The sequence below is a fragment of the Nesoenas mayeri genome, assembly GCF_963082525.1.
Source record: "Nesoenas mayeri genome assembly, chromosome: 4".
NCBI lineage: Eukaryota > Metazoa > Chordata > Aves > Columbiformes > Columbidae > Nesoenas > Nesoenas mayeri.
Genome location: NC_137540.1, coordinates 316266 through 342719, shown reverse-complemented (window position 1 = coordinate 342719; position 26454 = coordinate 316266). Strand labels below are relative to the sequence as shown.

The 26454-nt window shown below is 50.4% G+C and overlaps 1 protein-coding gene across 2 annotated transcripts; it reads left to right on the top strand.

Annotated features, from left to right (window-relative positions):
• Positions 1-531: 531 nt before the first annotated feature.
• Positions 532-24589, top strand: RUFY3 (RUN and FYVE domain containing 3; the record flags this gene model as incomplete). Of its 2 annotated transcripts, XM_080344151.1 has the most annotated exons (14): positions 532-709; positions 10549-10602; positions 13917-14090; positions 14962-15079; positions 16809-16910; positions 17857-17980; positions 18683-18744; positions 19358-19423; positions 19534-19603; positions 21580-21678; positions 22135-22215; positions 22528-22695; positions 23451-23548; positions 24517-24589. In XM_080344151.1, the coding sequence occupies 14 exons, from the start codon at positions 532-534 to the stop codon at positions 24587-24589; spliced, it is 1467 nt and encodes a 488-aa protein (XP_080200277.1). The 2 variants fall into 2 exon arrangements, with proteins under 2 accessions (XP_080200277.1, XP_080200278.1); XM_080344152.1 differs by lacking the exon at positions 10549-10602.
• Between the last annotated feature and the right edge of the window lie 1865 nt (positions 24590-26454).

The following is a 26454-nucleotide window of genomic DNA, read 5'->3' as shown; positions in this document are numbered from 1 at the left end:
CGGCCCCGCACCCCGGCGCCCGTCACATGAGCGGGATGCTGAGCCGCTCATTAGTCAGCCATTTTGGTCGCCACCCTGCTCACTGCGCACAGCCAATCCTGCCCGCACCGCGCACGGACCGGCGCTGGATCGCAGACCCGCACAGCTGCCTCTACCTGCTGCCTTTGTTTTGGCTCGGATAATCAGCAGAGGAATCCATTCTTTTTTCTCCGCTGCCCTTTTTGTTTTCCTTTGTATTCTTGCATTTTTTCCTCCCGTATTTGATGCAGAAGGCGGGTTTTCTGTGGTCGCTTGGGATCAATAGCCTTCTAGCATAGCTGGAGACGGCGGCTGTCGGTGCAGAGGAGGGAGGAACAGACGAGCATCAAGGAGCAGCGTTTTTACCTTGCTTTATATATGAAAAGGCCAGAGCGGTCTGCGATCCTGAGCATATCTGTCCTTTAATAGCAAGGTATTTCTTATTTTATTCTTCAGAAAGCTTTTCTTGTTAGTTCTTTCCCCCCGCGTTGTTGTTGTACCAGCTGAGTCATCATGTCTGCTCTGACGCCTCAAAGCGACATGCCAACCCCCACCACAGACAAGATCACTCAGGCTGCCATGGAGACCATCTATCTTTGCAAATTCCGGGTGTCGATGGATGGAGAATGGCTCTGCCTGCGCGAGCTGGACGACATCTCGCTGACCCCCGACCCAGAGCCCACCCACGAAGGTACGGCCGCCGCGCCGCGCGGGAGCGCTGTCCGCGGGGACGCCGCGTCCTGCCCGCACAGCCAGGAGGCCGCCCTGCCGCTTCGCGTTGCCCCGGGGCTGTGCTGCGGCTGCTGTGATCCACCTTTGAGAAGGGCACGTTGGTGCTTCGTTGCCTTTCGTTTTGTTTGGTTTTAAGATGTATCTGTAAAGACGAGGTGTGTGTGTCAGGGAGGAGCGTGCCGCACCGTGCGTTCAGTGATACCTGTGATAATGATTTTACTCTTAAAACAGGGCTTATAGCTCTATTTATCAGCTGTCAGCTTTTACTAACGGGGCATACTGGCAAAATACTGACTGGCCTGCATGCAGTTGGTGGGTAGTCTTTGGAAAGCCCCAAGTCCCCAAGTGATTACGCAGTTAGGCGTTTGTCAGGTGATAAACCATCACACGTCTTGCAGCTCGCTGCTCTTGAGTGTGCTTGTTTATCATGGCTTGGGAGCCTGAAATGGGGAAGTGCAGCGCATCTTGCTCTCTCCTGGAAAAGGATTTGTGATCTGCGTTGATGATGAAAACAGTGTAATACCAGGTCACATAATATGAGAACTGAAAGCTCTGTGAGCACATAAAAAACAAGAGGACGTCCAGTCATTCTCTACCAATAAAAATGTGGGGAAGGAGGAGACAGGACGAATTTTTGCAGGGATTTGCACAGTGGCTACTGCTCCTGTGGTTACTTGGCCCCAACAGGCGAGGTTCGGAGTGTCCCTTGCAGGGTGCCGCGCACCCTCAGCCCCTCAGCCAAGGGCTCCAGCTCATGTCCAGTAACCGCCGAGCTGCGGCTCCACCACGTTGTCCTGCTTGACCCGTTTGCTGGCCTGTGAAGCCAGTAATATCTTCCTGTATTGCTGCCTTGCTGGATGAGGCCACTTAAATTGCGGTGAGGATTAGCGCTTTAAAATGAATTCCCAGGTGCTAAGTGAGTTTCCCTGTGACAGCTGGGTTCAGCGGTGGCAGCCTCGCGTTCGGGTTTGGTTGCCAAGCACGGAGTCAGTCAGAGGTCCCAGCAGAGCCCGGGCGGCAGGAGCTGTTCCCGGGTTCAGCGCCCTGCAGCGCCGGAGCAGCGCGGGCAGGCCCAGCCTAGGCTGCCTGGCCCAGCTCAGCTCCAGCTTCTCGCAGTGCCACGGCCTTACACCTCGCTCAGCTCGCTGGTATGGTTTGGGGCTTCAGGGTTTTTGAACAATACATTCTAATGCAGATGGATTATTTTTATGTCTTATCTCTCATAAACGGTGACTACCCCTTGGCTGGTCATGCTGTAGTTAGTAAGTGACCCCTAAGCAATCCAGGGCTGTTCCCAGCACAGCCTGGAAAACCTTTCCGTCAAGCAGTGAGTCGGTTCTTCAGCTCCTGGTCTTGATGTGTGTCCTCCCTGTCCCACTCTGGCTGTGACCCGGCTCCCGAGGAGGACGTGCTGGGACGGTTGGGGTCTGGAGCAGAGCTTTTCTGGGCTGCCCTTCCCCAAACACGCCGGACACGCGTCCCTGCGGTGTACAGATGGCACTCCTGCCTGCCTGCCTGGGTAAGCGATTCAAACGCTGGCACTGCAGTAACGCTTCTCCAAAACTAAAAAAAGAACTGTTTCGAAAGCTGTCCTTCCAGAAGAGGTTGGAAAATAGTATTTGCTTATTTCCTTCACATATTATTTAGTTCACATATCAGAAATCAATAAAGCAAAAAGCTCTGTCATAATGACCTTCTGGAGGTTGCTTGTTGGGAGGCAGAAAGTCTGGTTGGGGTTTCGGTTCTTTTGTTTTGTTTTTCACCCAAGTCATATTTTTAATGGAGATACGAGGTCAGGAAAAAGTGTTCGTAATAGAAAAGCTGACACAGCATTATCCCCGGTGTTAGAGCCGGTGCCACTGCATCGGCGCGGCCGCGGTGTCCTCGGCGGGGGCGGAGGGACAGGGTGGCGGCGCTTGCGGGCACCGAGCGCTTATCCCAGAGGAAAAACACGGCATCGGGGAGCTGAGGCTGCCGTGTCCCCTGGTATCTCCAGAAAACTGAGGGACAAAGGCAGGGATTATGAGGAAAGAGAAAAACAATGCCGGAGGCGTAACAAAAGGTTGCATTTTTTCCTTAGAAATCAAGATGTACAAATTAATATATTGCTGTAGCTTGTTGAAATAGGGTTTGAAGCGTCTGGTTGCTGTTCCTCAGCTCTTGCTGCTTCCCAGGAGTTTCCTGGCTCTGATCTGCTGTGCCCCTTTCCCAGCCATCCTGCCTTCCTCCTCCTCACCCGCAGCAAACTGCTCCAGCCCCATCTGCACCGGCACTGCCCACCGCGCCATGGCCACCAGCACTGCCCACCGCGCCACGGCCACCAGCACTGCCCACCGCGCCACGGCCACCGGAGGAGGAGAGCTGTTCTGGGCACTGAGGAAGAGCGACAAGACAAAGGGTCAGGACCAGAACAGCAGGCAGGATGAGGAAGGTTTTAGAGTGATGAAATGTGACTCTAATGGCTGTTATGCTCTTCTTTGTTTGCGATATATATATATAATGATCACTGAGGCCTCCTTAGGGACTTAGGTGTAAAAAACCATAATGGTTGTAGTTCTTGTTGCCCATTGGAGAGTGGGTGCATGTGTGGGATTGAACACTGATCTGAACTTTGGGGGAGGTGTTAAAATCTGGCACGGTGTTCCTGGATGGTGAATTTCCACTTGGAGTAGTCAGTCTTTCTGAGGAGCTTCACTTGGAGCACTGGGAATTCAAATCCTCATGGGCTCGGCTTGTAATGGAGAGCGGGAGGATACACGTGGTAACTGCGATAACCGTGTGGTCTCAGTTTACTTGTGACTCTGAACAGTGTAGTGTCGTCTTTTTTCAAATCTTGTTGTAGTTGCACTAAACTGGGGAATTAAAGTGGTATATTTACAACATGCGAAGATGAAGTCGTCTTTTCCATAGTATAATTTTTAGTAGCTAAGGTCAGATTTTTTTTCCCCTTTTTTTAACGATGAATTTAAAGTTTATTTCAGGTGCCTGCTTGTGTAAAATGCCACGAGTACAAGTTGTGCACCTCTTTAGAACAGCAGATGCTCTTCTCTGTGCTCCAGTTCCTCTTGCCTGTTAGTCTCCTGCACCGTTTATTGAATCATCCTTCAGATTCTACCTTTTCTCTCCATTTTCTTTTCAGGTTTTTTTCCATCTGTCTTGAACGCTTCTAGGTGGTTCATGGAGGCAGCGTGACCTGATTAGCTGTGTTTTTGTTGAGCGGATCAGCAGCCTGCACATCTGTGACTTTGCTGTTTGCTTTAGCGCAGTTCAAGAGTTTAGTGTCAGAACGTCTGTGGCGCAGGAAAAATGGTGCTTTTGTTAGGAAAAAACAAACAAAACAAACCCTCTCTTAAAGTGTATATGGTGGTGGGAGCCCCCAAACGGGTCCGAAGTGTGAAGGAGCTGGAGAGCAGACTTAATAGAACAGATGTGAAGTTCATAGTAGGCAAGATAAATGAATTACAGTGTGTTAATGGCCATAAGTCTTTTGAATAACAGGTCATGTAATCCAGGCAGCACGGACTGAAAATTACCATGGTCAGGATGGTCCCTCCCCAGGGACGGGGGAGACGTCCCGATGAGTGTGTTTGCACCGAGTGCCTTCACGAGCCCTGAGGAGAGGGAATGACCTAGAGCGAGAGGAGCCGGACCTGGGCCCGGCACCACAGCGGGGGGAGGATGGAGCTTGAACAGCTCCTCGGGTGATCGGTGCCGTGTGCCGGATCAGCGCCGTGTGCCGGGTCAGCCTGTGCCGAGGGAACTTGGACAGGGCCCGAAAGGCCAGGCTGAGACCCACAGCAGGCCTGCACTAAGTTAGTTCTATGTTTCAAATTGTAAACTTGTGTAGATAGTTCCTATCTTGTAATTAAGAAATTACAGTGGAGAGATGTTTTCTTTGCTCTTTTAAGCTTGTTCAGACCAAATCAAGTCAGGTCTGGGAAATGTGTGGCAGGGTTATTTCCCTCAGAGATAATGAACTGAAAGTGTTGCAGAGAAAACTCTTTGGTGTCAGCCAAGATGGGAAGTGAAAGATGGGGAAAAAAAGTACTTGCCTGTGATGTACGTTTGCTGTTTACTTGTTCCATACGTGCAGTGGAGAGTGGACTTGGAATTCCCGACTCCTCTGTACTTGTTTTTCCTTCCTCGTAACCTCTTCCCAGTTCGTTGCACATCTGTGACTTTGCTGTTTGCTTTAGCGCAATTCAAGAGTTCTGTGTCAGAAGGTCTGTGATGCAGGAAGAATGGCGCTGCCGGTGTGTGCCGGTGCCGAGGAGCGGCGCTGCCGGTGTGTGCCGGTGCCGAGGAGCGGCGCTGCCGGTGTGTGCCCGTGCCGAGGAGCGGCGCTGCCGGTGTGTGCCGGTGCCGAGGAGCGGCGCTGCCGGTGTGTGCCGGTGCCGAGGAGCGGCGCTGCCGGTGTGTGCCGGTGCCGAGGAGCAGCGCGTGCGGACGGGGCGCAGCAGGGCAGGGCGCGTGGGGAGGGTCTGCAGTGTCCGTGCTCCAGCCGCCCGTGTGTGAAGCAGCTTTCCCAGACTGAGGTTGCAAGGTGGAATGAACGGGCTTGATTTCTGTTTCACTGCAGGCCTTTCTCTGTTTACATGTGCATTTAGAGATGGGTTTTTGTGCACTTGGTTATAAGAAATGTTTGTCTGGAGCTGCTTTCCAGGCTGTGAAGAGATGCTTCTGGGCTGCAGGCTGCCTGGTTGCTTCCTCGAGTTTTGCGTTGCGAGGTGTTGGAACATGGTGCCGAAACTCTTTGCTGGCCTGTTTTCTTTGTCAGTGCTGCGTGATCCACCTGCTTTGCAAATCTAATCTGAAAGAAGTATTAATTACACACCCATGGGTGAGGTTCTCAGGGACGTGGTTTAGAGGTGGACTTGACAGTGCTGCGCTAACGGTTGGACTCCGTGATCTTAAAGGTCTTTTCCAACCAAAACAATTCTATGATACTAACCGCAGCTACTTAATTTTCTTTCTTGACCAGTGTAATCCTGATGAAATGTATGATTTGTCATTCTTAAGGCAAAAAATATGAGCTAATGCAATTTAAATAAATATAATATTGTGACGATAGGTTTTCATTTAGTGACCTAAGCATTATTTGTCCATACAATGCAGGAGAACACGTTAGTGTTAAATGTGACGTTAGTACAATTTGTCATGCATTTGCAGTATTTCGCAGTGAACTCTTCCAGCTTTCCCTTGCGTGTGGGATGAGATGGTCCAGAAAAGAGCAGCAAGTGCTTAGAGCAGCAGACTGAAGGGTAAAATCAGACTAATAACCCTGCAAATAACCTTCTAAAGAGCACATGCGTCAGAGTTTCATTTGCTGAACATTAGAGTGTGGATAGTGCTTATTCTCTTTGGGGCGTAATGAGGCGTGACGGGCCGGGAACCCGTCAGCGGTGGTGCTGGGCGCCGCAGAGCCCCCGCTGCGCCGTCGGTGCCTGGGGTGGAGGGAGCGCTGCGGCCGCCGAGCTCTGGCGGTCTGTCCCGGTGCCGAGGGCTGGTGCGGCTGCTGCGGCGTTACGGAGCATCCCCACTGCTGTCGTGGGCAAGCCTACAAAATAAGCCCTTTGTGTACGGGTAGACAGAGCATGGGGACCCTGGTATCGCTGCGTTTTTGGTGTTTGGAACTCTTCAATAATTTCTGCAAGCCTCCGCACAAAACCCCAGATCTGGGTCAAGCCCTTCCTAGTGGCCAAGGCAGCACAACTGACCGTTCTTTGTTACTGAGTGCTTTCAGACTCAGTTTTCACTTCCCAAAGTTGATGCTGGGGTTTTTTTCAGTTATTTCGCTGACTTCTCAGTTTCTCCTTATGCATTTGTTAACAACTTCTGTACCTAAAAGAAACACAGATCCTGACCTATTTAGTCCGCCTTTGGAGGAACTTGGTTGCCATATGAGGCTTGGAAACTATAAAAAGGATGTGTAAATTCATTGCTTTGCGCATCTTCCTTTACCCATGAAAAGTGCCATAGCTGCGTCAGACGCGCTGCGAGTCGGGGACACTGATGGAGCTTCCTACTCACACCTTGCTTTGGGCCAGTCGCTTCTGTCTTAGATAAACTAATGCAAAAACCAAAAAACTCGCAGCACTCTCTGTTCAAGAGCAGCGTGAAATAATGTTACTGCTGGTACATTCTCTTCGGGCTTATTTTTCAAGGCTTTCATTTGCACGGGGTGGTATTTCTGCTGGCGACGTCCCTTACTCCTGCAGGAGCCGCTCCTGGTTCCAGTGGGTCTGTTTGGTGTCGCCCGTGGCTGTGAGAAATACTGAACCAAAAAGTGAGATCTGAGCAGGTTCAGGAAGATAAAGTTAGGAGCAAGAGTCTGTGTTTGTTTTCTTACTGTATGTAATAATTCACTTTTAATCAATCACCACTTTGTAAGCATTCTAATTAGCGGGAACAAAATGGTGGCACAGAGGAGCTGCTGCTTCATATACGTTAGGATCGTGGCTCAGTAAGATGTTTTTATATACATTTTTAAGTTGTTAGCAAAGGGTGAAATGTCTTGATCAACCTCATTTGGCGCTTGCACGGTTCCACCGCAGCTGGAGCCTCGGGGCTGGAAAACAGGGTGCATCCGCTCCGACTGAACCCGCAGCTGCTGCTGGACCGCGGCTGTTCAAACCGGCCGAGACAGCTGCTGCTGGGTCGCAAAGCACAGGACAAGGAGCTTGGGAAACGCGATTGGAATAGAGGTTGGGATGTGCATGGGCAGTACATGAACCGCAGAAGTACTCTGTTCCTTTGTCAAGGACTCGCGTGTATTTCTTGCAGTGGGATATTCAGTTCTATAATGCTAATCCTCCTGGGAATCCAGTTGGAATGAGGTGATCGGTTTATAAGGACTTACAAGTCTCGGTCATCCTGTTTTCCAAACTTAGTACACATCGCTTCCTGGCTTTCCTGGTCAAAAGTATTGAGTTTGTCTTAGATGTACCGTGAGAAGGGACTTGGAAACGAGCAAGTTGCAGGGGTTCATGGTTATTTTTTGTGCACATGTGTTTCTGAAGGTTTTTTCCCCGCTGTTGTTCAGTGGAAATTCCAGACAAGCGGGAAACTGTACCATGTAAAAGAGAAAAGGAAATGTGTGCGAGCTGCATGAAGAAATGCACGGAAATGTGAAGGAGAAGGTGCTAATTCAAGGTGTGCTTTTACCTCTAATCTGTACAGATCCCGTAGTGCCTTAGTGCCGAGCTCCTGTCATTCTTGCAGGCATTGCTCTCTAGACAGAGGGTCAGAGTATTGCCTGTAGGGGTGTAACAGAAGAAAATACTCGTGGCTCCACTGGCTGTGTGTCTGTAAGCTGTACGTGAATCACCTGCCGAGGGCTAAGAAAAGAAACCCGTAATTCTTCCATGCGATTTGGGTGGCGATGCCCGGGGCAGCCAGGACAGCCGTGTCAGGGGTCTTGCTCTCTGTGCAGCACCCAGCCGGGCTCTGACCTGATTCAGGTGATTCCTGTGATAGCTTAAAAACAAACCAACCAAGCAGAACCCACCAAAAAACCCAACCAAACGTGGGTCACGAGAAAGCAAAACCTTGTTGTGTGTGTACGCCTCCCTACCTGTTGCCGGCAGCTGTCACAGCAGCGCGGAGGGGCTGGCTGGTTTTTGGCTATGGAGCTGAGCAAAGCAAGAGGCTTATAACAGTAGGTTAAATAACCAGAGACTTGTATGTAGGCTAAATAGGGTATGTAGGCTAAATAGGGTATGTAGGGAAGAGTCTGAAGTGAGAAAGATCACATGGAAGATGAAATGAAGCCTGGCAATATTCTCATTCCCCATTCCCAAGCTGACTGTTGACAGTTCGTTTGCTTTTGTTATGAGATGTTCTTCACTTTTTACACTTCAGATTAAGGAAAAAACAACATTCGTGAATATGAGATACAAGAGCATTCAGTGATGAGGTTTGGCCTTGGTATGCAGGTAGGGATTCTGGGCTGATCAGAACCTGGTTCCGATCTTTGTGTGTGATGGAAAGCGCTGTTAAGGAAATAACTGCACGTGCAGCTGAATTCTTGGCTGATTAATTTTCAGAAATGCTAGCAATACAGTGAGCAAATACTCGCTCTCTTAGCTTGTTTATGTAGTTCTAGTGTGCAAAGCGTTCTCTCAAACTGCTCTATTTCTGACTTGCGCTCGCATCTGCTTTTTAATTCTAAAATAAAACAAAGGTGGAGGGAAGGACTGGAAGGCCCTGGAGTCACAGAGTCCAGCTCTGCACTGCTGCACCGCCAGCTGCCGTCCGGTGAGCCTGCGGGCAGCTCGGCCCCCAGCTGTCACTGCAGCCTGCGGGGCACCGGGGGCGCTGCGAGTGCCGCCCGCAGTCCCGGCCGAGCGCCGCCCGCGATCCCGGCCGAGCGTCTCCCGCGGTCCGGCCGAGCGTCTCCCGCGGTCCGGCCGAGCGTCTCCCGCGGTCCCGGCCGAGCGTCTCCCGCGGTCCGGCCGAGCGTCTCCCGCGGTCCTGGCCGAGCAGGGGTTCGGCACCGAGATCCCCGCGGCTCCGGGGAAGCAGAGGCAGGTAAACCCGGGTGTGCTCACGGTCCCTCCACAGCCCTGGGCAGAGGAGAAGTCCTGCTGGATGGAACGCTGTTCACCAGGTCATCCTGGGGACACGGGCAGGACACGGAGCGCTGCTGTTCTGGTCTCAGTGTTGCACTAACACCTATGGGGAAGAACTGAACAGGTGCATGAGGAAAACTGATCTCTAGAAGGCAGCTACTCAAATAAAACATGTTCAGAAGAGCGAGCGGCCTGCTGGTCAGTGGTACTGCAGCATGGGAAGCTGTTGGGGCTCAGTTCAACTACTAGTTTTAGGGGTATGTAGATTTTTTCCTGTGAAGGCAGTGATTGCAGACATGCAGTTTGTGGCCGGCGCGGCAGGAGCAGGCTGGTGGTGCCTTGTCCGTGGGCGGGGGGAGGTCCAGCAGTCCCTGTACTTTGCTCGGGACTTTGGCACTGCTGGCCGTAAGGGGAATAGAGCCTTTGTGCGCTTCGGACGCTCAACGCCCTGCAAGGGAGCGCTGGGAGAGCAGGCACGTAAGTAGGGGCTGAAAACCCCGCAGGGTTCAGGCTCTTGGGGCCATCAGCCCTGGCTCGCTGGGTTTGGACCCGCAGCCCTCCCAGCACACCCGCCTGGCCGCGCCGGCTCCCGGGGGCCGGAGGCGCTGTCCAGAGCCAGCCCGCCGGGAACTGCGCCGGAGCGACCTGTAAACCCGTGCCCAGGCCCAGCTGCGTCACCTCTGAGCGGGCTTACATGTGGAACGGCGCCTGTCACGGAGCTGACGCTGTCTAACCTTACGCAGCCTGTCCTCAGTGCCGTTTTCCCGAAACACGCAGTGCTTGTCGTGCTTGCTTTTCATGTCTGGCTGTATTTCCTTGTGACCTGGGGGGATCTTTTTGGGCAGGGGTAGGAGGAAACCGAAGGAATGCTGACGTTGCGTCAATATGAAAATTGAGTACTGCGAACTTACAAGCAAAATTATGTATTTCTTTTCTTTTTAGGATGTGCTTTGCAAAACTGTTGCTGGCCTTAAAGAAAGCAAGCTCGCAGAGCTTTACTGCGGCCTGCCTTTGACTCTCCAGGAAAAAGTGTTTGCTGAGTTGCTTTGTGCAGACTAATAAACCCTTTTGACTTGCAAATCTCTCAGCGCTGTGAATTAAGTCTTGTATTTTGCAAATCTCCCTTTCAGTTATCCTTTCCTTTTACCTTGATTTTGAATCTTTCCTTTAGTTCATGGCTTGCATGATGAATTTTCTTTCTTTTCCTTTCTTTTTGCTGTTTGCAAAGACTCTTGGGAGGATTTGACAGATGAGGTGGAGCGATTGCGTGATGATGCCGAAGGTGCGTGCCACTCCGTCGTCCTTCCGCTGTGATTTCCACTAACGATTTTGGGTTGTTGTGAGCCCTGGTGCAGAGCCCGCTGTCCCGCCGGGCCGGTCCCCGCTGCCCCACGCCGCTCTGCGCGCTCCGTGCGCCCGTGTGTGCTGCTCCGCCATCGTCTGACTGCGCCCGTGCGTGCTGCTCCGCCATCGTCTGACTTCTCCTGTAAAGCAGATATTGCATGAGGGCTTTTCCTGTAAATCTTACCAACCCCTTCTTGGGTTCCCTGTGATCCCTTTTGGTTTCTAAATTCCTACTGATGTTGAAAACAAGCGCATGCAGTGTTGCTTAAAAAAATTGGGGCATGTTGACTTCAAGTGGAGGTAGAAAAAGTGAATAAACAAGTGACTACTTTACTTGTGTTAAATGCATTCTGAGACAGTTTTTTCCCGAGCCCGATGTAAACAGAACGTAGAAGGAGCAGTGATATGTGGAAGCTAACGGCAAAATATTTCAGAAATCACCCCAGAGCTTCAGATTTTCTCAAGTATTTCCATTTATCAACTTGAAACTTTGCAAAAGCGAGTCTAAAATCTTCTACTGCAAATTTGGATTTAAACTTGTGAAGTACTAATATTTATATATATATATGTATATTTGTTTGTTTATTTATCTTTATTTATCAATATATGTTGATTCTTACAAACGGTGGAAGTGTGAAATAGATGAGTCCCCAGCTCAGCGTGTGCTCAAGTAAGTTTGTAGTTTGATGACTACAACTTTAGTCCAAAGTCTTCAGTCCGAATGCCTACAGATTTAGTGCGAGTCTTTCCCCTGGCGGCCCGGGGAGGAGCTGAAGCTCGTGGTGTCTCAGAGGGAGCCTGAGAGCACAGCTCCCATTGTCCCCACCCCATCATCCCGGAGCAGCGCATTTCAGCTCTTTCTGTCCATTTCTGAATTACATGTTTCGGAAGGTGGTGTAACTGCACAGCCCATGGTGACTGTTTTCTTACCAGCATTTTATTCAGTTTTGGTCGAATCTTACTATTGGGATATTAAGAAAAAGCTGCATTTGTTTCTTTGTAGTACAGCTGAGCAATTGAAATATAAAACTATATATAAATCAAAAGGAAAATGGTGAAGTGAAGCGAAGGACATTTATTGTCCGGGCTCAGGGTTATAAACAGAAGGTGAGGTGTGAGCAGCAGTGTGAAGGATGCGTCTGCCTTACGCTGGGCAGTTGCGGTTGTTGCCAGCAGAGTAACTGGTGGTCGGGGCGGCCGAGGCGAGCGGCGGGCGTGGAGAGCGCTGCTGCCGCGAGGAGGAGCAGCGCCCGCCGTGGTGCTGCAGTGGCCTTTATTGAGGTTTGACAACTCCCGTGGCATAAATAGTTTTCAAGTGGGTGTGTTGAGCACAAAAATGAGGTTTGATGCATTAGCTACACCCGTCCCTTGCTTGTTCACCTTGGGATAGCCACGGTGGTCTTGAAGGAAAACAGGCTTTGGAGACTGTTTTCCCATAAAACATTGTGCGGGTTTTTTGCCTGTGTTTGGTCTTGGGGCGGGAGGGAATACGTTTGAGAGGTGTGTCTTGTCTGCCTTCACGTGAGGAGCGTATTCGCAGGAACAGATGGAGCAACCTTTGAGGTTCTCTGGGGCCGTGTTTCCTCTCTTAGGAAATCATGGTTTATTTTTGCAAGATGGTGCTAGTCCAGCGGCATTCCGGTGTATCCAGAGCCAGAGCAGACAGGTTCAACTGCGAATATGGAAGCAAAAATCCAGCAGCATACAACCCCTTTCTGTACCACCAGACGTGCCTTGGCTGCTCACAGGGGAGTAATCGTGTCACTTCTGCCTTCATCACTGCTGGCCTTTAAGAGAGTGTTTGTGTGATACGTAAAACAAGTAGCACCTTCCAGGGGAGAACCATATGAATTATTCTGAGGAAAATGCAGATTGTGCTGCTGCTCTTTGCCTCTCCTCGGATGGTTTGTGGAGAGAGAGCTGCAGCTCGGAGGGGTTTCTCATCTTCTGCCTTGTGCACTGTGCAGAACACAGAGATGATTCAAATGAATGAAGTCCTTAATTTATCTAGAGATTTGCTTTTCACATTTATTTGAAGTTATACACGTGTTCATGATTTCGTAGCCTGAGCAGCTGGAACTAATGTCGTTCCTCATGTCCATTTGCTCAGCTGAAACTTGGTGCACTGTAGATAGCCGGCTGGTTTGCTTTGAGAAAGTGCGTTTCGCCAGAGTGTGTCTCAGTTCATCTGAATACAATCCAGGTCCTTTTCAGGACGGTGTTTGAGCAGGTTTGGTCACATCTGCAGTGTTTCGTGACTCGTGCACTTGCGGTAATCGGGGTGGGGAGGAGGGGTGCAATTCACGTTCACCAGGTGAGAAGCACCCAGACCAGGTGCGGACAGAAAACTTGCCTCTGGTGCAACATCATTTCAGTAGCGAGATTTTTCCCTCTTCCTGTGTTATTTCATGGCCTGAAGCTCATGCACGCTTTATTTGTGGATGTAGGACAATTTTAGTCTAGTTATGGGACAGCACTGCTGTACATGAGGGGTTTTGCACACTACGCAGGTCAGGGAGGCCCGCAGGCGGGGTGTAGTTTGGAACACGGGTGTCTGTATTTGTTTCTTGCAACAAGAAGATGCCAGCAAGTATCTGAATACCTATGGTAGAGGAAGAATGTAGTCTTGGAAAAGTTGTGTGAGCGTTGGAAATGTGAGTGAGCTGTCAGGAGCTCTGAAGGTCAGCTCCTTATTGTCAGTGGGGAAAGAAACATCAGTAGTGTTGATAAAATGGGGAGAGAGAGGGTGGGAATTGGCTCCATGTTATATCAAAGTGTAAAGAAAAAAGGTCATGAGAGGTAAAGACAGAGAGACACGTGGGCGGCTGAAGTGTGGGAGGATTCATGGTTATCTTTAGATTGAAGAACAACCCGTAAATGGAGAATTCTCACCGGTTTGTGGTGACTGGACGTAACTGGGGATTTGCCATGACGTTCAGTGACGAGTTGTCAAGATGTAAAGCGCAATGTCAACAGCTGTCTTCAAACTTTTCTTTCTTGAAAGTGTAAAGCTTGTGTAGTTATTTGAAGTGTGATACACGGCCTGTTCCCATGTCATTGTGCCTTTGGCCATAAAACGCTAGTTAGCTTTGATTTCTCTCACCAAAAGACCTGAAGAGAGCACCTCGGGTCAAACTGTTGCTGCCTCCAAAAAGGTCTTCAAAGCTGAGGGACAAAAAGAGAGGGAGGTGGGATATCTTATTCTTTTAAAAATAGCTCTGTCACTCAACAGTTTTTTTCTTTTTTTGATAGATCCTAATTATCTCATGGCTAATGAACGCATGAACCTGATGAACATGGCGAAGCTGAGCATCAAGGGGTTGATTGAGTCGGCGCTTAACCTGGGCAGGACGCTGGACTCGGACTATGCCCCTCTGCAGCAGTTCTTCGTGGTGATGGAGCACTGCCTCAAGCACGGCCTGAAAGGTAACGCGGCTCGAGGGGCCTCCTCCCGCCTGCTGCTCTGAGCGTAGGAGCTGGGAAGAGCGCCTGGGTTTTGAAGTCTGGTTTCGTAAGCTACTGTAGATGGAGGAGAGGCGGAGCAGGGTCGCTGCTGTGGCCACGGTTGGCTTGAGGCCGCGGGAACACCAGTAAACGTGCCGACGGTGCGACACCGCGGGTGAGGCGCTCCTGGCTACTGCAGCGTCCTGCTGCGTTTCACACGGCTCTGCAGACGTGGGTCGAGCATAACTAAGTGACCGGGGATAAAATCAGCTGCTCAGCAAGCTCATGACCCCCTCTTGTCTGCAGTTCCTCCTGCTCCAGGGACACAGCGGTCCTCTGGCAGGAAGAGGAACTGTAACACAGAGATCCTTTCTCAATATTTTGCCAAAGCTGAAGATTTTGGCTTTGCGCGGCTAAATGTCTTCTAAGCTGCTTCTAAAATGGCAAACAGAGCATATATTGAACTATGTCATATGGAGTCACAACTCAGATTGCCAAGTGGTGGACTGCTTTTCTTAATATGCTGCCCTTGTGTGATAGTAGCTTGAGATGAAAAGCAGCATTTACAGTTCCCTGTGAGCACCCATGTGTACATCCCGTGGTGCTTCTTCAGCAGCTGTGCTCAGTGTTACACACCAAGGAGCGGCTCCTGTTCTGGTTAAGGTGACGTTTGCAAGGGGAAGGTGCTCACGTTCTTCAGGTGGTTCATCCGTGCACCAGTGTACTTGCCCAGTTGCAGTCCTAGAAGAATCTTTCTGGGGGTTTTTGTTTGCTGCTCATTTACTTCCGACCATGTTTGAGAATGTATTTAGTAAGCACAGACCTAATAGGCTCATTTTCTGTCTTTTTCTAGCCAAAAAGACTTTTCTTGGGCAAAATAAGTCGTTTTGGGGACCACTAGAACTAGTAGAGAAACTCGTTCCTGAAGCTGCAGAGATTACAGCGAGTGTTAAAGATCTCCCGGGGCTGAAGTAAGTACAGTCTCTTACCACACAACTACATAACATGGTTTTTATTGTAAGAAGGGTCCCGAAGGAGAGCAGAAAGGGCAAACATAACCCTCAGAAATCCATCTGCCACCTTCTGCTGATAGAAATGGATCACTGCTCTTTTTCGTAGTTGTCTGTGGAAGGAGAGGGTAGGATCTGTTATTTCTGTGTTAGGCACATGGGGTTTTATGGACAACAGAGCAGTTATTGTTTGCACTAAATCAGTGGCGATGTGCTTTAGGTACAGGAATAGCCTTTTACTGACTCTTTCTGAAGTCGGACTGAAGAAGGGACTTGGAAGGAGGGTGATTACAGGTTAAATAATAATTTTCAGGCTGATAGAGGTATATTTTCTTCTAAAGAAATGCTGTTAAACTTGTCAAGTTTGTGTAAAAGGGAGGCAGGGTCACAAACTGGAGAAGATGCTAGCTAATGTTAATAGAGGAGGAAAAGCAACCAAAACCCAGCAACAACAAAACACAGAACCAAACCCACAGCAATTTAAGCATGTATTGCTTTTAAAAATGTCATAGTCATTTCAGACATGGCATGTTCTAGTCCATGCTAAAAGGAAACAGTTAAGGTTTCAACATGGAGAATGGAAAAGAGGCATAGAGAAGCTTTTGTATGATGAACAAGACTAAGGATGGGATGTTCTTTGCTGGAAGAAGAGGTGAATGAGTTGGGAGCAGTCTCTCTTCGGTCAGTGTCGATGTACATGCTGACGGGTGCTTTTCCTGCAGAGCTGTGCAGGACTCCAGCGTGCAGGCAGCACGGAGTGTCAGCGCGTTGGGCCAGCGCTCCTGCGCCTTCCCCTGTTGTGAAACAACGTCAAAACACAAAATACATTGAAATCAAGAGCGCTTTTAGAATGAATTTCTAAACCATAGGCTTGCGTTCATGCTAACCCCTGGGAAGTGTTATGTCGTGTTGCTGAGGTCAAGGTGGAGAGCAGTGAAGGTGACTTCCATGGGCGGTGGCTGCTCATACTGGTTCAGGTCAGAAAGTGGAGCGCCCCACGTGCTGTTTGGTGTGGGACAGCTGGCGACTGCTGGAGGTGGAGAAGAGATCCCCCCATCAGAACGCTGCTCAGCGCGGGGCATTGGCACCTTCCCTTGGAGCCTCCGCTCTGGGCAGCGCGCCGGGGTCGGGCAGCCAGGGCTGCCATGCCACCTATCACTTGCTGCGTTCCTAAAGCTTCACTTCGCCAGGAGAAACGGGGAAGGACTGGGGCTGTAACCAACTGCATCCTGTGAGTGTGTTAATGAGCAAAATACTTACAGAGAGCAGTACGGATTTTGTGTTTTCAGTGGCTTAGTGGATTTTCACCTGACTCAGCACCTACCTGAGGGGTGGTGCTCGGGCGTCCGTGCTGGACTGAAGCGTGCACGTGTTCTTCCTGCTTGCCTTATGCCAAGCTGATTCTGAATCAGAAGGTGGTTTGAGGAAGCAGCTGATCTCTACCAATGGTTGTAGCGTCCAGCAGGGATGAAGTCAGGAAAATGTTTTTAGTATAACAACAAATACATGATTTGTTATGAAAGAAGCAGTGGCTGCTGAGAAAAGCTTGTGTGTAACTGTTGGCACGTACCTGTTTTCATCAGTATCAGCTCTGTCTTTGAGATGCAGAAGCGTTGGGAAGAGATCGCTGAAGCTGTTTGTGAGGGTGCATTGCGGTGCGCCTGCAGCTGTTTTGTTGTGGCCCTGGCAGGACTCCCGTGGGCAGAGGGAGAGCGTGGCTGCGCCTGGCGCTGATGCAGAAGAAGCTCTCGGAGTACATGAAAGCCTTGATTAACAGAAAGGACCTTCTCAGGTGAGCACCGTGCTCTCTTGGATTAGCTCAGGGTCACTCCTGCCCTCTGGTAAGATTTCTATGCTCATTTACACGCGAATGATAAAGTCTGTGTGTACTTTTCTTGAGGAATGGTAACAGTCATGAAATGCAGAGCTTCCTCTGAGGGATTCAAAGGTCTTAGTGTTCTTTCTTGATTCAGAAGTTATTTCTCCACTTTCATTGTCTCAAGTAGCCATTAGAATAACGCAGATTTGGTTCCCCAGAGGTGACTTGGTGAAGTGTTTGTACAGAAGCGTTACAACATTCTCTGTCTGCAAGATCTTGGCCCTGGATTTATCTCTGACCTTGTCACTTCGTTACTGCCTGACCTGGAACAAGTCATTTCACATCTCTGTATCTGTGCCCACGCATAAAATAGCAATTGTTTTGTCATTTAATTGAAAGTCCCTATGTCTGTGTAAAGCAGTTTAATAACTGTGTTGGTTTTTGTTGGCTGTCCATGCAAATACACAGCTGACAGGGGTTAGAAAGGAGAGCCTGGTGTTGTCCACTGGTAGCTTGTGTTTGGAGGACGATGTAATATGGTATATGTATAGTATATGTACAAGTATACTACTTATGAAACTCTGATATTAAGTCCTCTGTGCTGTTGCATTACTAGAAAATCGTGCTCGTTTTCTGTCACCTTTCCCCAGCTGAGGGATCCGGTCTCCTGTTGATCGGGTCCGTGCCTCCCTGAAGTCCCAGTGCGCTGAGAGGGGTGTGTTCAGGCAGAGCAGGAGGACACATGTAGTACATAGGGGTACATTTCTGGGTGGACTCTGTGCCACTGCCTGGGGTTTTGTTAAGGCTGAGCGTACACTATATTGTCGTATGAAATAGCAGGGGTCTCGTGCTAGTTGGCATCATTTCAGCTGACGTGTAACGATGCAACACTTGTCTTCTCTTGCCACGTGTCCTGCAGTGAATTTTATGAGCCTAATGCCCTGATGATGGAAGAAGAAGGTGCCATCATTGCTGGGCTCCTGGTGGGTCTGAACGTCATTGACGCAAACTTCTGCATGAAAGGAGAAGACCTGGACTCGCAGGTACTGGGTGTTCAGTTCATGGTTTTTTGGCTTGTTTAAATTTGCACAATTTTCCATTGTAGAGGACTTGGACCAACTGAGATTGAAGCTTGTTACTATGTGTAACGGAAGACTAACACAAGCTTCTTACTGTGATTGTGTTCTTTGGTTAGAGTCATAGGCTCATTTAGGTTGGAAAAGACCCTTAAGATCGTCAAGTCCAACCATCAGCTGGCGGGGCTGAGCTCAGAGACTGGGGATCTTGGTTTTCTCTTGGCCGTGCTCTGCATGCAGGTCACTGGGGAGCGAAGTGTCACAGATGAAAAGGGAGGTGACAGTGGGGAAGATCTGAGCCAAAATGGCAGAACTGAGAATTCACTCGTGCTGTGTGATGAGATCATTGTAGCTGTTTAACAGGAGAAAGCAAAGCTGCATGCACTTGAATTCCAGCTTGCAGGAGTGTGTGTGCAGTCATGATGACGGGAGTGTTTTGTCCTTGTGTCCCAGGACCTGCATGCCAACTTGCTCCTTATCCTAGTATATATTTGCTTGAAATAAGCCGAGGTTTCATTAACTTTGGATAGATTGCTGGTATAATGAATCCTTGCTATAATACAACGTGTACTGATGTTTTAACTGAGTTACTCTAAATTTTGACGGCTAAGGGCAGTGTTTAGTCTCAGGAAAAGTGTTCAATGTAAAATGAAAGTTTTTCTTTTCTAGGTTGGAGTTATTGATTTCTCAATGTATTTGAAAGATGGGAACAGCACGAAAGGCAGTGAAGGGTAAGCACAGGCACAGCTGGCCTGCTTCTCATCTGTCACTTGTATTCGAGTATTTCAAGTTACAGTTTGCATTGAAAAGCTATTTAGAGTGAAATTCAGTGAGGTGACTCTTCTTGACTATAAATGTAGTGCAAAACCAAATACCATTGTGCTCATAGAACTGTTGTTTGCCTGAACCGTCCTGTCCCGTGTGTTACAAAACGCTGGACGGTCACGTGGCGAATGCAGTGGCTGCACGTTCCGCGCGGTCGTCGGCAGCAGCTCCGTGGAGCGCAGGCTGCGCTCGGCTCCGCGCTCGGCTGCGCGCTTGGCTGCGTGCTGGGCTCTGCGCTGGGCTCCGCGCTTCTCGGCTCCACGCTGGGCTCCGCGCTCGGCTGCGCGCTCAGCTCCGCACTCGGCTCCGTGCTCGGCTGCGCGCTCAGCTCCGCGCTCGGCTCCGCGCTCGGCTCCGTGCTCGGCTGCGCGCTCGGCTCCTTGCTCGGCTCCGTGCTCGGCTCGGCGCTCGGCGTTGCACTCGGCTCCGCGCTCGGCTCCGCGCTCGGCTCCATGCTCCGTGTGCGGCACCGGGCCCTTGGGCCCCGGCGCCGGGCTGAACCGCGCGTCTCTTCCGCAGCGACGGCCAGATCACTGCTATCTTGGACCAGAAGAACTACGTAGAAGAACTGAATAGACACTTAAGGTAAGACGTGATGTATTTTTTCTCTATTGTATAGTATAGCAAAATAGAAAACAGGCTTTCAAAAGAGACGGAATTACTGGTTGGTTGGTATGTTTGTTTTTCTTGAACAGTGCTACAGTGAACAACCTGCAGGCCAAGGTGGATGCCCTGGAGAAATCCAACACCAAACTGACCGAGGAGGTGAGTGTGGTAGAAACCATCTCATGTTTTGGCCTTTTGGAAATGGGGGATTAAAAAGGTAAGGGAGGAGGTAATCTCAGAGTTCTGGTGTACATAACGACTGATTAATGAAGGAACTGGAATAGCTGAACTGCCATGGAATTACACTGAGTGTTGCTACTAAGCACAAGGTGGAAAAACAACTACATGTTTTTGTTAAAAACCAAAAGCAGATGAACACGCTCAATCCTGTTGGAACCTTCACATGCTTTCCCATTTTTTGGAAAATGTTGAAGAATAAACTGAATGGTGGATGTGGTTTTGAATGCAGTACAGCTGGTGCAGGTTATGAGACATCCAGACATGACAAAGAAATTTGTATGTGTCTGTTTATTAAGACAGGTGCAGAAGTTTACAGTATAAAGATAATAACTGAGGTGTTTCAGTAACTTTTTCTCTAGCCTGTCACAATTTGCAAGAAAGAAAGAAAAAAACTATCCTTATAGATAAAACTTCATTGCATCGGAGTGTGAGAAATGGTTGGTACGTGAGCCACAGGTGTGACTGGTGTGGTAAAGCTGGTCTCACAGTTCATCAGGAATGGTGTCAATGCAATAAATCTTTCCCGTCAGCAGCCTGACAAATGGGCTGACAGGAGGTCTCATCCTGACGGCTTTACACGATCGCTGTCCCCGTGTCACTCAGCAGAATGGCTTTGGCTGGGATGTCTGTGTGGAATACAAACTCTGTTTTCCTTGTTGACCCTCGTTAAAGGAGGTCTGTGTGTGTGCTTACTGGACATCGCACCAGTGTTCCAAACGATGAGAAGCTGTGGCGGTGAAATGAGTGTATCCGCTCTGGCAGTTAAGGATTGAGACATGGTTTTTGGATTTTAGGTATTTATTAGTTTTTAAAGGGTGCTCTGCAGTAGAGGCTCCTTTGCCGGTGCTGCGATATGTGGCTTTTGCTGTGTTACCTGCAGAGTGTGTGCTGTGTCCATTAGGTGTGGTACGCCCGAGATTAATGGCAAATGTGGGCTGAAGTGGTTTTTGATATTTTTAATAACTTCCTTGCTGGTGTGTTAGTGCCGTCCGCAGGCTGTGCAGAGTAGGAATGTGAGCGACGCTGGCACACACTGTGCCGAGCAGCGCTACTCACGGGGTGTAGTTAACAAACTGCGTCACTTGTCACATCAGTTTATGCATTTGACTTGAGCCGTACCAAAGACTTGCACTTTTATCGGATAATTTCTGCTTGGGTTTGTCACTCAATGACACTGATCTGTTGGAATGTCACGGGGCTTTCCCTGCTGCAGGGCCTGGGTGAGCTGTGGCTGGCGAGGCCGGGCGGCGCTGTGTGAGGGTGCTCGGGCCGGGTGCTCTCGGCAGTCCCGAGGCCCTGTCTGGTGCGGAGTCCCGTGGGGCAGTGTCCTGCCTCGCAGGGTGGTGTGCTGCCCTTCTGCCTTTTCCAGCCCCATCCTCCTGCTGCTGCTCGGCTGTCGGGACGCTTCTGCGGCCCAGGTGCTGGAGCATCCTGCGGCCCAGGGGCTCTGCCTAGCGCTGCACCCAAACTGCCGCAGGTTTAGAGACCCATACAAGTATTTATTCCCTGGTAATTTAATTCCATTGCTAGAAGTCAGCGTAGCTGTTGGGTTCTCCTGGGCTTTTCCTTTTTGTCATCTCTGGCGAGGGAGGGGGAATGGAGAGAGGATTCCTGTTGTTGGCCCAAAGCAGTCAATAACTTTGCTGAAAGGCAGGACCTGGACTAGGTTGGGGAGGCTCTTATTTAGCCAGTACTGGAACTCCATTGCGCTGGCACTAACCGATGTGTTCTCAGATGGGCTCTCTGTGGTGGAGACTCAATTGTCTTCTGTCAGGCCAAATATTTTTTTCTCCCTTGGAAGGTAAAAAAACTGAGTCCAGAAAATGTGTCTAGAGAGGAAAAAAAGAGGTCAAGTATGTGTTTGATGTGTTCGTGTTGTTCTGTTCTGTTCACAGCTTGCTGTTGCAAACAACAGGATTATTACACTGCAGGAAGAGATGGAACGGGTTAAAGAAGAGAGTTCTTACATCTTGGAGTCCAATCGTAAGGTTGGTGTGTGAGAACAATGACGGTTGCAGCCCAAAGCTGGCTGGGAAGCAGCTGTTTCAAAGAGCCTTGATTTCCGTACGTGTCTAAGACAAAACCCGCGACAGCTGAGCGGCTCCCGGCGCGGCCTCGGCAGCGCTGGCACACGGGCCTGGCCGTGCTGGCTGAGCATGGGCTGCGGGGTCCCGCGCCGTGTCCACGGCGTGATGAGCTATCCTGACGGGCGGCAGGAAGAACTGCGAGCACCAGTTGTGCTTTTTTGGCCTGAAACAGTTGCCTTCTCTGGAAATCAAGGGGCAACATCTACCATTTTTTTTACTGATTTAACGGAAGTGCTAAGAACCGACAGACAATCTGTTTTTAGTCTGAGCTTGTTTTCAAGGTGGTGGGAAAAGCAGTTAATCAGCAAATGCGAGGGTTAATTGTATATGTGACAAGTTAATTGGATGTCTTCATTAACTTAGGTCACTAAAGACAGAACTGCTGATGGACAAGCCCTGACCGAGGCACGAAAACAGTTGAAGGAGGAGACTCAGCTGCGACTGGTGAGCGCAGTGTGGGCTTGGGCTCCCTACAAACGGCTTCTTCATGCAGGGACTCCCTGTCAGAGGTTTGGCGGGGATTGTTGCCATTCCTGCCCGCTCCAGCCGCATCCCAGGCCACCCCGGCAGCAGCCATGTGGCTTCTGTGGCCCCACTGATCAGCCCGGGGCCGTTTCTCACATGGGCAGCGCTGTGGCGCGAGCGGGTGTGACGAACCCCCGTGGCGTGAGGATGTCGGCACCGAGCTGCAGTTCGGTGTCGTCTCCCCGGGGTGAGGAGAGCTGCCCCGTCACGCCGCCTGGCTCTGTGTTCCAGGACGTGGAGAAGGAGCTGGAGGTGCAGATCGGGATGCGGCAGGAGATGGAGCTGGCCATGAAGATGCTGGAGAAGGACGTCTGCGAGAAGCAGGATGCGCTGGTGGCGCTCAGGCAGCAGCTGGATGATCTCAGGGCCCTAAAGCATGAACTGTCCTTTAAGCTGCAGGTAGGGAAATAATTACATCAACTGCACTGAATTCCATGTAAAAATGGTAGATCTTGTTCTTTTTTTTCCCATATCTATTTCAAAGGCGCTAGGTCTGGAAGGCACACAGGTTATATACCACACTTCTGTCTTTCTGCAAGAAATCTGGTACTTGAACAATTGGAACTTGTTGGGGATTAAAGGAAAATGTAGCTGATTCCGACTCTTGATGACCCAAAAATGTGTATGTGTGACCGGGGAAAGCATCGTCTGTTTGGTGCTGTGGGTGGGTGTTTTGTGCTATAAAAACAGCCGTGGCAGGTTCTGTTCCAGTGCGATCCAGTGTTGACGGATACAGTGTAATGACTTACTCTGTGACTGACAAAAGCAGACTGTAACGGCAACAACACGACAACAGCAACACAGAATTCTCAGAAATAAATACTAAAATAAATTCTATAGCAGGAAGAAGTTCTCCTGCTCTCTCTGAGCCAGTCGTTCTGTGCAAAACAGTTGAGTGACATTAGCAGGTACTGCATTAGTGTGTATTACACGGGAGCTTCATTGATTATGGAATTGCCCTTCTGTGGGTTATATATGTAGCCTACACCCACAGGGCAAGATGCTTGTCCTTGCAATATCAACCCAGCCTTTGCTTTTTGAGCTCCTCTTGTTTCTTTGGCTTCTGCCCCTTTCATTTCACGTGCCACATGATTTACCGCGGCTTATTTTGGTTTTCCTGCTACTTAAAAACCCCACAATGCTCCTTTTTCCAGAGTTCAGACATGGGAGTGAAACAGAAGAGCGAGTTAAACAGCCGTTTGGAAGAAAAAACAAATCAGATGGCTGCCACCATCAAACAGCTCGAACAAAGGTAAGGAAAGAACCTTTTACAATGACCTTGTCGTGTGCTTTGTGGCGATACTGTTGGCTGACCCGAATGGAGCAGGGCTGGGGAGGACGGCAGTCGTGGTGTGAGGTGCTGGCAGGAGAAGGGCTCGTGTGCGCAGGAGGGCGTCCGTCGGAGGAGGAGCAGGAGCAGTAAGGGACAGGGCGGCTGTGTCTGTCAGTTACTGTCTGCGGTGGCACTGATCCAAACGTGAACTTGGGGAAGTGCTTGCCTGTCAGCGACAGCGTTCCAGAGGGAGCTGGGGGTGTCCAGAGCTCCTGGCACTGTTTGGAAAAATGCCCCACAGCCAGCCATTCTCCTCATGGATGGCCAGATGGTCTGAGCCTTGTGCTTCCTGAGGAAGGCGAGCTTGGGCAGGAAAGAACACGAGTTCCCCCTGTGAGAGCAGAGAGGAAAGTGAGAGGGCAGCCTGGCTGCCGTGGGGAGCTCACAGGGACAGCCCAGAGGTTTGGTGTCCATTCGGACGGGGACAAGCTCCATGCGATGTTGCTCCTGTGCTGCTGACCCCGTGAAGCTGGGAGGGCTCCCGGCAGCCGGGTCAGAGGGACTCGAGGAGCAGCGCGTTGCCTTCTCCCCTCGCTCTGCTCTGGGAACCGGCCTTGCAGGGGCTTGGCCAGAGGGTCAGAGCTTCAGGCCCTTTGGGTCACCTTGGCTGTGGTGCCAGCTCTGAGCAAGACCAAGGCAGAGCGCACAGGTCTTGGCAACGTCTGTTGTCTGTAACCTGTTGAAAGGAAATGGCAATGCACTGAGCTAACACCATTTTAGGGTTTATATTGTGAGTGATTCTTTGTAAAATGGGTCATTCTGTGTGTCAAAAATGTGTATTTGGAAATGTTCTATGATATCTATTCAGCTAATTGATTTGCTCTTTTTCTCTTGCTGTTCTTATTTTTCCGTTTCCTCCTCATCCTCATTCTGACTTACTTATACAGTGAAAAGGATTTGGTGAAACAGGCAAAAACCTTAAACAGTGCAGCAAACAAACTGATCCAGAAGCATCATTAGACATTTTTATGTCGGGTCGCCTCACAGCTCTGACATCAGAACTCATTTATGAGGGGAGAACTTGAGAATTGCTAAAAGCAACCATTAAAATGTTAATTGTCACCTAAAGTTGATTTGGAATTTGCTGAATTTTTAAAATCAGTGAGTTTTTCTTCAGAGATTTAGAGTCGGGTATAGAAGTCCCTAACTTTGCCATTTAAACTGTGTTGAGGTACCGGTGAGTTGGCCATAAACACTCCAGGAAGGCGCGAGGAGCGGAGCCGGTGGCTCTTCCCGCGGGCGCTGGAGCCGCCCCGGCGCGGGTCTCGGCGCTGGGGGCGCCGGCTGCGGCGGTCGAGCCAGTCGCGTCGCGTTGGCCCAGCTCTGAGAGTCAGCTCGTTTTCTGTGTTTACCCTTTTTGTGAAGTAGATGAAAAACATACGTCCCAGAGGTTGTTGAAGTAGTTGTGTTGTGCCCCGAGCCGTTCCCGCCGAGGTCTGTGCCGCGGTCAGGCCCAGCCCTCTGTGGCCAGACTGCTCGCTACGGTTTGCCTTAGTGACGGGCGCTGGGACTTGCCCTGTTCCTTGAGCCCCGTGTGTCCAGAGTTAGTAGCTAGGTGTCGTAGATAGCGTGGTGCGTGCCGTGGAGACCTCCTGCTCCTTGCATTGCCTTCTACCTCTGCCCTGAGCCCTCGGGGCGCGGCGCGGTGCTCGAGCCCCGCAGGAGGCTGCGGAGGCCGCTCCGGAGGTCTCTGCTCTTCCTGGACAGGCAAGTGAAACAGGTCACAAACACCAATCCCATCTTTATCCTCCAGTGCTTAGAAGAAAGAAAAGAAATAACAGAAGAAAGGAACAAAACGCGCAGCGGTGGGGAGTGGAAATGGTCATTTGGTACTCGACCATTTCTTGTCTCAGTAGTTAGTGGTTTAAAAGGAAGACTTGCCTTTTACTATAAGTTTTTTAATTCGCTTGTTTCTGTTGCGCAATGCAAATGGAATTTGCTAATGAAAGAACAGACAGAGCTTGGAAACAGCTCTGCATAGGAAAAATCGTCATCGGTTTAACACCCCAGTGCAAACTCTGTGTGACTGTAGCTTGGACTGCTGTAAACTAACGTGCTCTTCCCCGTGGCCGCAGAGTTCACCGCGCTGGCCGGTTACAGGCTTCAGGTTGGAAGGCATCCTAGAGGTGATTTTTATCCTTTTGAGAAAACTGGGTTTTGGGGATTTTCTGTGTTGATGAAGGGACTTTCTGCTCTGGTGAGATGCTTGTAAAAGTTCTTCAGTGCCAGTTCCCCCTTGGTCCTGTGGGGCAGTGTTCTGTGGGGCAGTGTTCTGTGGGGCAGTGTTCTGTGGGGCAGTGTTCCGTGGGGCAGTGCTGCATGGGGCAGTGTTCCGTGGGGCAGTGCTTGTGGGGCAGTGTTCCGTGGGGCAGTGTTCCGTGGGGCAGTGTTCCGTGGGGCAGTGCTCGTGGGACAATGTTCGGTGGGCAGTGTTCCGTGGGGCAGTGCTTGTGGGACAATGTTCCGTGGGCAGTGTTCCGTGGGGCAGTGCTCGTGGGACAATGTTCCGTGGGCAGTGTTCCGTGGGGCAGTGCTCGTGGGACAATGTTCCGTGGGCAGTGTTCCGTGGGGCAGTGCTCATGGGACAATGTTCCGTGGGCAGTGTTCCGTGGGCAGTGCTCCGTGGGGCAGTGCTCCGTGGGGCAGTGCTCTGTGGGGCAGTGTTCCGTGGGCAGTGCTCGTGGGCAGTGCTCATGGGGCAGTGTTCTGTGGGCAGTGTTCTTGGGGCAGTGCTCCGTGGGGCAGTGCTCCGTGGGGCAGTGTTCCGTGGGCAGTGCTCCATGGGACAGTGCTCGTGGGGCAGTGCTCCGTGGGGCAGTGCTCGT